At 39.5% G+C, this 11,051-nt stretch overlaps 1 protein-coding gene across 11 annotated transcripts in view; it reads right to left on the bottom strand.

Annotated features, from left to right (window-relative positions):
• Positions 1–3,536: 3,536 nt before the first annotated feature.
• Positions 3,537–11,051, bottom strand: part of ALG8 (ALG8 alpha-1,3-glucosyltransferase) — a 28,215-nt gene continuing 20,700 nt past the window's right edge. For 3 of the 11 annotated variants that reach the window (XM_065883225.1, XM_065883227.1, XM_065883231.1), the window contains 5 exons: positions 8,699–8,838; positions 7,365–7,504; positions 5,916–6,013; positions 5,528–5,600; positions 3,906–4,169 (listed from right to left, as the gene is read on the bottom strand). In XM_065883225.1, coding sequence (XP_065739297.1) covers positions 3,938–4,169; positions 5,528–5,600; positions 5,916–6,013; positions 7,365–7,504; positions 8,699–8,838 — 683 coding nt within the window. In that variant the 3' untranslated portion in view covers positions 3,906–3,937. Of the gene's footprint in view, positions 4,212–5,527; positions 5,601–5,915; positions 6,014–7,364; positions 7,505–8,698; positions 8,839–11,051 lie in introns of all 11 variants that reach the window. The other 8 variants (XM_065883232.1, XM_065883234.1, XM_065883235.1 and 5 more) reach the window with 7 other exon arrangements.

Here is an 11,051-nt window from a genome sequence, read left to right as displayed (position 1 = left end):
TTCCTAGGCTATAGTCCTTGGTAAGGTCCCTGAATAAAACTAAAACAACTCCTATGTTGTGTGTTTTTCTTGCAGTCAACACTCCTGAGACTGAAAAAAAATTTTTTTGTACATTTATTGACATTTCTATAAAGTGGGGATGCTGAATATGGGACTTTATTGTGAGAAACTAACGGCTATATTGATTCAGGTTTTTGAGGTTTATAAAATTGTTCTAAGTTCAGTTGCCATTAGCACAGTAGCCCATTTCTTTCTTTTTGGCTGCATCAGGTCTTAGTTGCAGTGCATGGGCTCTTCGTTGCAGCACACGGGCTTCTCTCTAGTTGTGGTGCACCAGGTGCACGGGCTCTGTAGTTTGCGGCATGCTGGCTCTCTTGTTGAGGTGCACGAGCTTGGTAGTCGAGGCGCATGAGCTCAATAGTTGTGGCATGCGGGCTTAGTTGCCCCACGGCATGTGGGATCTTAGTTCCCCGACCAGGGATTGAACCTGCGTACCCTGCACTGGAAGGTGGATTCTTTACCACTGGACCACCAGGGAAGTCCCAGTAGCCCATTTCTTTGAAGCACGAAAAAGGGGGTACATGGGTCAAAATAATTTTTTTTTTACCATGATCATACTGGTAGAGCAATTTCAACAAACTACTTAAGAGTAAAACATATTTTTCAAAGGTTCTATTTTAATAGAATTTTTTTCTCCCATTAACTGCAAACAAGCTGCATGGACTATACATAGGGGGCAATTCTCTCTGACACTGAAGTGCTTCCTCCACAAAGAATAGTTTCTAGGTGGAAATCATTAACAAGGAAAACTATGACAGTGTTGGGTTGGAAAAAGTGCATCTTCCATAGTTCCCTCCCAGTTCTGGCTCTATCCCCTCAACCCAGGGAAAGATACGGTGACCAAGAATACCAAGTTCCTCCCACTTTTCTTTTCCTTCGTCTTGTTAAATTTGGGTACATTGCAAATAAATTAAAAGCAGGTTAAAAAATGGGTTTCTTATACATCTTGTTTAAATTTTGATAGTAACCTTTGCTTGTTCTTGACTTAATTCTAGATTTCAAAACATTTTGAAATGGCACTTTCATTTATTTAGTTAACTGCTGAAACCTAGGAATTTACTGTTGAAAACCACTCATGTTTTTGCAAAGTTTAAATACATGAATACTAGGGAGGAATTCTGTGTTGGCATCAACAAGCTTTTCCTCAGTCTCTGGAGCCATTGCCCTCCTGGTAATATAAGGGGTTGAATTGCTTTAAAGACTATATTTAGAGTTTGAATCCTGAAGTCAAACAAAAACTTACATGATGCCTAATATATAATAGATCAAAGCATATTTGCTTTGGTTGAAGATGCTTCAGGGCCCAGAGCCTCTGAGGCAGCTCTTAAGAACCTCCAAGGCTCTGCAGAACATTTTGGAAACCTCCGCACCAGATGAGCTCTTCCAGTTCTGACATCACATCACTTTGACAGTAACAACCTTCAAAGCATAATTAAATTTGGCCTTGTTGAGAAGCATCCAAATTCATCTTTTTTTGTTTGTTTGCATACCAATTGGCAAGGATATGAGGAACTACATTGGGTGCCTTGTGTTACTGCTTGTGCTACTAAACATTTAGATTTTAATCATGGCCTGTGTGGTGTGCTTCATTCAACTGTGCCAAAAACTGGGACTATCAAGACAAGTGTGGGGGCTTCCCTGGTGGCGTAGTGGTTGAGAGTCCGCCTGCCGATGCAGGGGACACGGGTTCGTGCCCCGGTCCGGGAAGATCCCACATGCCGCGGAGCGGCTGGGCCCGTGAGCCATGGCCTCTGAGCCTGCGCGTCCAGAGCCTGTGCTCCGCAACGGGAGAGGCCACAACAGTGAGAGGCCCGCATACCGCCAAAAAAAAAAAAAAAAAAGACAAGTGTGGTCTCTGCTGTCAAATTGTTAAAGTCTCCTGAGGAAAACAGATAAACAATTATAACAGCCGTTAATAGTAGAAGTAGACCCCTGGCCTGGGAGCACATGGTGGGGTACTCAATTCTGGGGGAGGGGGAGAGAAGGTAGAGGGAAAGGACTCGTAAAACTATCAGATATTTATTTATTGGCCGCACTGCGCAGCTTGTGGGATCTTAGTTCCCCGACCAGGGATTGAACCTGGGCCCTCAGCAGTGAAAGTGCAGAGTCATAACCACGGGGCCGCCAGGGAATTCCCTTAAATGATATTTATTGAACACGTAATATGTGCTAAGCAGGGTTCTAAATTTTTTGTGATTTTAGAAATGAGGACATTGAGGCAATGGATGGTTAAATAACTTGACTACAGATAAAAAAAATCATGGAGGCAAGATCTAAATTCGGGCTGTGTGATTTCAGGGACCCTACTCTTTTTTTTTTTTTTTTTGTGCCAGGGAATTCCCGCAGGGCCCCTACTTTTTTTTTTTTAATATTTATTTAATTTATTTATTTGGCTGCATTAGGTCTTTGTGCGGCACATGGGATCTTCCTTGTGGCATGTGGGATCTTTAGTTGCAGCATGTGGAATCTTAGTTGCAGCAGGCAAACTCTTAGTTGTGGTATGTGGGATCTAGTTCCCTGACCAGGGATCAAACCCAGGTCCCCTGCACTGGGAGCACAGAGTCTTAACCACTGAACCACCAGGGAAGTCCCAAGGCCCCTACTCTTAATCATTACACTGTATTACATTTATATTTATAGATACGGTAGCAGTGAAGTTGAATCTTGAAGAAGTTCAGACGATCAGATGATAGGGTAGAAAAGTCAGTAGAGAGAGGAAAGAAAGGAAGTGGCAAAAATGAAAGGAAGCAGAAGTACGAAATAGCATGGCACACTGGGAAACCTAAGTTGTTGGGACAGCGGGAGTATAGGGTGCAAGGGGGACTGTGGTGAGGAAAACAGGCTAGAGGGGCCGTACTTCCCTCCCCCTTTGGCAAAAATCCCCATCTTTATCTTTGAATGAGACTCAAAAGAAGTCTGGGAAAATATAGTGAATTTAAGAGATGGGATAGCTGGATTAGCATCCCAGGATTCTATTGACCTTGGTCTCTCTCTGATCTTCTTAGGGGACAATGGGTAAATAAAATGTGTGAAAGTTCCTAGTGTCAGCTAGATAAATGTTGGTTGAATTTGAATGTGCAGCAGGTATTTGGCAAACGGGGGTCTTGGATAAAGTGTATGAAGTACTCTCAAGGTGGGGGGAGGACAAGACTGGGCTGCAAAACACCCTTAAGTCTTTTCACATGAGGAAAGTTTGAGAAGGAGTAGCCTTATCAAAATTGCAGTACTTGCTTTTAGAATAAATGAACTGTACAAGATGTCCTTAACTAATGTAAGAGTAGATGTGGTTTCTAGTCTCTGCTGACAGGCCAAACAGTTCATTAAATGTTCTCCCTGGCTTTGTGAGTATTGTCAATGTATAACTTCAATGGAAAAAAAATCTCCTGGAACAAGGTGTACAGAATGTGGACAGTGCACACCACTTGCTTGTATGCACGCCAACAGGAAAATGCGGGAGCTGGAAATGATCCAAAACGTTTTTGTGCAGAAATACAAAATGGTATTTTATTTATATTTCCCTTAGCATATCATTCTAATTATGCTTTATACCCTGACAATGGTTATCATAGGCTATAATCACGCCGCTGATCAGACTCCCTCCTTGCCTAGAGCAAGCAAAGCAGTCTCCATGATCTCAGACAATTTTAATAGGGGAAGGCGAGATTTGTTTCAGATGTGTTTCACTGCTTATGGAGGACAAGTGGCTTCTCACCATGGTGACAATCAGGTTGCTAAGCTGGGCAAGGCCAAGTTTACAAGAATGGTCCTCAAACAGATTTACTGAAATGAATGGCTCATGCCACCAGCAACTTTCTTCAAGTTCTGATTAATTTCCCATGAAATAATTGCTTGGAATACATCCAAGCAGTTCCTTTATTCATTGCTTCTTTGTCTTGCCAACAGGAGGGTCAGTCAATACTGAAACATACAGTTTGAACCAAGCATATGTGATGCCCACTGCACAATACACTGAGGTCAGTAACAAAGGGATAAAGGGGTACTTCAGCTTCCAAGAGGTGAAAGGGAATACAAATTCACAGAAGACTTCCAGAGGCCCCAGGCCAAGGAGGTAGAAAGTTTCCATCCAATTAAAAAGAGGTTTTTCTTTTCTGAAGAAAAAACGAGAGGAGTCTGATTTTAGATGAGTCATTCTGCTTTTGCAAACATTTCTCAGCTAAAGTTTCTCACCTGCACTGTCGTGATGTGAAGTACAGATAAAGCTAGAGTCACACGAATGAGTAAAATTTCACATTTAAAAAAAATGATAAAGATATATCATTACATTAACTCAACAATCCAAATTTACGCAACCATCATCTATGTTGTCACTTAGCTGAAGTTGCTGAGAGAGAGTTAGCTATGCATTTGGAAGAGGAAAGGGGGCTGGATAGTGTGATATTGGAATAAGAATATGGTAAACAATGCATAATTTTTTGTTTTGGTAAAATAAAATTTGGTATTTTAACCATTTTTAAGTATATAATTAAGTAGTATTAAGTATATAGACAATGTTGTGTCAATATCTACTTTCAAAACATTTCAACACCCCAAAAAGAATCTCTGGAAACATTAAGCAATAATAACTCCCTATCCAGCACCACCATTGCTCTCGCCGGTCCCCATACCTACTAATTTACCTTCTGTCTCTGAGTTTGCCTAGTCTAGATATTTCATATAAATGCAATCATACAGTATTTGTCCTTTTTGTGTCTGGCTCATTACACTTAGCCTAAGTTTTCAAGGTTCATCCATGTTGTAGTATATATCAGAGCTTCATTCCTCTTTCTGGATGACTAATATTCCATTATACGTATATATACTATTTTGTTTATCCATTCATTTGTTGATGGACATTTGGGCTATTTCTACCTTTTGGCTATTGTGAATAAAACTGCAATGAACACTGAGGTACAAGTATCTGTTTGAGTCCCTATTTTCAGTTCTTTTGGGTATATACCTAAGAGTGGAATTGCTGAGTCATATGGTTATAATTGAGTTTTCATATAATTAAGCATTTGAGGTTTCATAAACACAATCAGATATAATCTATAAGCAAGCTTTAAAAAATTATATAGGTAACATTAAGTTTAGAAAAGAAAAAAAATTCCACCCATAATTCTAAGATATGTAAGAATTTTTTACATATCTTTTGGTTTTAAGCATCTGTATTTATGTGGTTTTACTCATAAGGCATACTTTACATTCCATTTTTTAGTTTTCATATAAAGTTTTAATTTAAGCTGGGTAGTCCCTCCTCAAATATTCCCCCAAACTAAAGCCATGACCTATGTTGCCAGGTGAGAGTGATGGAATATGGGTAATTTCTTCTGCTATCTGCTGATATTTTGTAATGTTGTGATGTTACTATTTAAACTTAAAAAATAAAATTTAAAAGGCTTATCAATCATTTAGGAGTAAACATTTCACAAGAGTACATATAATTTTAAATGCACTTTTTTCAGATTACCTGAATAGAGTCTTCAGTGAGGAAACACTATAGATGGTAAACAGTAACATGAGTAAGATTTTAATGGGAAGTTCTGTTAAAAGAATAAAAAAGTACATATGATAATTAAGTTGGTAAGAGAAAGGTTTATGGTACTTAAGGGAATATAATCACAATGACACAGCTATATAGTGCTAGGAACGCTTTCGGAGCTTAACTGTACATTTTTGTGACATGTAAAGATACTAAGAATTAGGGACATGTTGGAAGTTTTATTTAAAAGAATGGATGAGCTCTCTCTTTCTAAGAGATTTTAAGGTTGTTTAAATCAGATAGTATTGATCAGACAGTAGGCTCTGATGAAAAGCCATGGCAATTAAATAGATCTCTCTTAAAAGAAGCTATTTACCTGGTGCAGTGAAGAGCAGAGGGAAGAGGGAATAATGTCCTGTTGTGGTCAGAATCAGAAAAATTGAAGCATCTCCTGCTTTTCCCACAGACAAGAGGCTAAAAATAAAAATTTTTATAATAATTCCTTAAAACATCAAATGAAGCTTATACTTGCAGATAGCTGGAATAACCTGCATCTAATATTATTTCTAGAACTGGCTTATGCATAAAATAACATACTGATCTTTGCTACAAGTCCAATTCAGTTGAGAATATTAATTTTTTTAGTGGGAAACTTTAAGCAATACAAAGAAGAATGCATCACACTGAGTCATGGAACATTCAAAAAAGAATCTTGCCTCTCTGAGTAACTGCCTCCTCAAAGAAAGGAATATTGTGGGATTGGGAGCTGCCTAGTGGTGGCAGCTAGAGAAACAGGACTTGGAGTTTTATTTCCAACCCTATAGTCCTTCTCTTGGACAATGCCCCATACCTGTTGGTGTTTAATAAGAATTCTAACTAAAGACATTAGAAGTTTTTCTCTATTTTTTAATTTGGAAACTCCAAGTTGCTAAATGAACCCAGACAAGCCATATACTCATCTGACAAATTTGATTAATGTCCTTTCAGAGCTTAAATGATTTCTCTCAGGATTTAAGAAAAATCTTAAGAAAAAGGCTAATTCTATTACCATCTATCTAATTGGGTTTCAGTTGTATATAAAATGGACACAACTGCATTTAAAATGCCTTTTTTTTTTCTTTTTTAGCATAACACAGTGAAAAGATCTTAAGATTCAACATGATAAGATTCAGGTTTAAGTCCTAACCCTGCTATTTGCTAGCTGTGTGACTTTGGATAAGTCACTTAAACTCTGAGCCCTAGTTTTTGCAGGTGTGAAGACAGGGGATGATATCCACTTATACTAATTATCTTAAAGGGTGTTGTGAAGCTCAAAAGAAAGAATGCAAAACAAAACAAAACAACAACCCCCGCCCCCCAAAAACCAACTAACAACAAAAGCAGTTCTGAAAAATCTGAAGTGCTGTACGTGTTAGGTATTATTCCATAATGGACTCAATCCTTGCTTTGACTAACAACACTTAACAAGGAACTGTGGGACCTTATTTTCACGGGTGTGATGACACCAAAGTCCATGCTTTTTCCATACTATGCTGCTATTCAATAGCCAGAAGTAACAGCCTGGTATCATGGCGCTTGATCACTACAGTACCCCTTACCAAAAAATGCAGGAACAATACAGGCAGTTTTGCATACCTTAGAACCCTCACAGGTACCAGGATCCCAAGTTAAACATCCCCATTCTGTCCTGGTATAAATCTGTTCCCACGTGTCTTTGCCTTTGCCCATCCCACTGAACATGTCAAGAAGCGACAGATCAAATGGAAAACAATAGGATCACTGTGAAATATGCCAGAAATGTTGACTGACTGAGCTATCTGCTTACCTCATTGGGAGAACTGCAAGGAGTATGGCTTTTTCATGGACGTGCCACCCAAACAGGAAGGAGCTCAAGGCACAAAGAATTAGACATCGGAGAAAGCCTCTGGGCCCTTGAGGTTTAAACCAAAGACAGAAAATAGAGGGCTAGAAACAATAGGCAAAGATAAAACTTCAGTATCATTTAAAATAGGCTTTACTGAAACATTGTTCAGGTGAATATAATTTACATCATCTCTGAAAAACAGTAGCTCTTAAGACTATTCTCCATCAAACTGGGATAATTCGCTTTGTGAACAGTCCACCAAAAGTTAACATAAAAACAACTACTAAGGAAAAAAAAAGGCATTTGGAAATATATATTTAACACATTAAAATTAATTCTATTCATCAAAATTAATATGAAATGATAATTAAGTTCTAGGATATCCAGTATAACTCCTAACTACACCTTCATAATTAGTTAATTAAGTCACTGAACATATTAGGTCAAACTACAAAAGTTCATCGATATTGTGGAGCTAATAATAAATTAGATCTTAGCATATTAAACAAACACCTAACTTTGTGGGCCGGAGTGTAATTTACAACAAAACCATGGCCTTCCATATGCAGCTTACAAGGCTGAAGTTTTAGGAAAAAAGTTTTAAATTCAGAACATGTGGATAAGTAGGCCAACAGAGCTTAACTACCTACCAGTACTGCCACGTAGTTAAGTGGGGTCAGGTGTCTTGTGAGTAGATTTGATTGTTTAGAAACCAAAATTAAAACTGAGTGTAATTAGATATGATTAAGTTATTTATCCTGAATTTTACTAAAATTGTATCATGAAATTGAGGGCATCATGGTCACTAACAAATAAAAACAGCTACGAATGATGCCTATAATAGCATCTGATTCATGTAAGATTCTTATCTGATGCTCAGACAGCCTCAATTCATTATCCTCGTCACAAAATATCCATGCAGTACAGACAAATTTAGAGTTTTTATCAGTTAGCCATGTATGAAAACAAAAACCTGATGTCCCTACTACATTGTCCTCTTTCTCCACGGTGTGGTCCAAGTTCCCTCCCCTGGGCTTTTCTTTCTTCCTCATCTGATGGTGAACAGATGGTCTATTAGCTTCTGGTGAGAAGCTCTCTCATAGAGGCTTTACTAGTAATCCTTCCTTACAGTGTTCAAAGTTACCCTAAGAATAGGAAATGCCTCAATCTGCAGCAGGATTACAGCCATGGAATTTATCCTACCGTTGGGAAAACTTGAAAGTTAAAATTCAACCAGCCACACAAAAGAAAAGCAGAGAAAACTCAAGAAATGAGGACCACGTGTGCATTCTTACCAATATGGCAATCAGAGTGCAGATAAGGGTGGCCAAGGGTGTCACTGAGGGAAGGACTGTGTGTTGGAACTGCTGAACTAAACCACTTGTCATTGAGGCCTTCGGAATCTTGCTGGGGTCAAGAAATTTCAGTTCTAAACCTACAGAGTAAAAAGACATTTTATTTTGTTTTGTTTTGATTAATGGCACACCGTATTTTACCAATCAATTCCTTGAGGAAAAAAAATAAATCTACTAAATCTTAAGACTGTTTCAAGGTCAAGATTTCATTAACTCGGTCCTGCACCATTCTACCTAAAATGCCTCTAGTTTAGACTGCAGCTGTCTGTATTGGAACAGGAAACCTTGCTGGCGGGCAGCACGAACAGCAATATGCTCTCACCTCTAAAATGAAGCAAGCTTTCTAAAATACATGTCAGCTTTGAATCCTTCCTTGCCTATGGGATAAAGTCCACATTCCTAAGCATAGCACATAGTGTCTTCCATGATCTAGCCCCCTCCCACCTCTCCAGCCTCATCTACTCCACCTTGTTAAATACAGCTTGGCCACAATGAGCCGACATACCACTGACACCTGTGTCCTTTTGCACAGACTACTGCCTTTGCTTAGAATGGCCTACTCACTTTGCAAAGTTAACTCCTAATTCACTTACTCATCTGAGAAAGCTCCTAACTCAGGAAGTAGAGCTGATTTTCTTGTGGGCTAAGGTCTGTTATACATGTCTCTGTGTTCACCACACTGCACTGTATCTCTGTATGTATGTTCATTTCCTCTACTATACTCGGTTCCTTAAAGGCAGGAATGACAATTAATTTATTTCTATCCCCAGCACATAGGAGTTCAAGAAATACTAAATGAACCAAGTCTGAGGATAATGATGCAAGTCCCAGCCCCAAAAAAAGCTAACAGAACAGTCAGGGACAGTCTGAGCACCTGAATGGCCCTGTCTAATGCCATTGAAAATTAGTGAAATGTGGGAAAGGTGTAGACTACCAAAATATTTTCTATTCATTCACCTTGTCCCTTTTTCCTGCAGCCTGCTGATTCTGTCTTAAAGCTGATAACTATCTGCCTGAAACAGAGTTGCCTCACCTGCCACTGACTTTCCATTTACAACCTCCTTGAGGAGACAGATACACAAGGTGAGGTACAACAGTTTCCTGACTCAGATAAGGCAAGCGACCCTTGTACCTCGTATCATGCTGGTTGTTTAAAGCTTTTAGAAATGTTAAGAACTTACTTTATAAGACGCCATGTACATCAAGGCCGGACTCAGTGGGTGAGCAATAATACCAAATTATGATTTCCTGTAAGTATGCAGCCAAAACGGTAATAGCAGCCACCACGCATTAAGCATCTACCATGTGCCAGGGGCTTTGTAGCCATTACTTTTTGCCCCCCTGAGGCACAGAGAGATGAGTAATGTGCCTAAGTCACACAACTAATAGGTGGAAGAATCGAACCCAGTTCTGTCTGGTTCCAAAGCCCCTGCTACTGACAGCCTAGCACTTCTTTATTGTTGCATTTGTTTCTCACACAGGTTTTTACGTTTTTAAAGGTTGTAAACAAAATCTTATGTGGCCTAAAATATTTACTGTCTGTCCCATTACAGAAAAGTTTACCTATCCTTCTCTTGATCCTGCCATTTTCCATCAAGCTAGGCTGTGTTCACAAATGAGAGGCTGTGAGTTGTCCCACACAATTATTTTCAGAACCATCTAAAGGTTATAAATTCTTTTGCATCACACCTCAAACTTAAAAGCATAGCCTAAGTTTTCCCTTTCTTCTCATCTCATGTTAAAATGCATGGCCATCATTTTCCTTATTGGTTCAATACCCAGAATCATAACTTACACATTCTTCTTTCCTGCTTCTTCACATTTTTAAGTTTAAAACTAAGGCTATAACTACTGAATAACATTTTGCTTAAGGTAAAATTACCTTTTTTTTTTTTTTGCGGTACACGGGCCCCTCACTGTTGTGGCCTTTTCCCGTCGCGGAGCACAGGCTCCGGACGCGCAGGCTCAGCGGCCATGACTCACGGGCCCAGCCGCTCCGCGGCATGTGGGATCCTCCCGGACCGGGGCACGAACCCGTGTCCCCTGCATCGGCAGGCGGACTCTCAACCACTGCGCCACCAGGGAAGTCCCAAAATTACCTTTTAAAAATGTCTAAAAAGTTTATTTTTTTCCCAAGGACAGGAGCAACAACCTCACTGCCACAAAGAGCTTTTATAAGGAGTGCAGTCTGTTTCCTGCACTGAAGTCTCAGCCCCTAGAACCACTCTGCTGTTCATTCTGAAAGCTGAAACGCAGGGCTGGAGAACAAACAGCTCCGCCACATTCAAAACAC

The sequence above is a fragment of the Phocoena phocoena genome, chromosome 8, assembly GCF_963924675.1.
Source record: "Phocoena phocoena chromosome 8, mPhoPho1.1, whole genome shotgun sequence".
Taxonomy (NCBI): domain Eukaryota; kingdom Metazoa; phylum Chordata; class Mammalia; order Artiodactyla; family Phocoenidae; genus Phocoena; species Phocoena phocoena.
The sequence above is the reverse complement of the archived record's forward strand: the minus strand, read 5'-3'. Positions and strand labels throughout refer to the sequence as shown.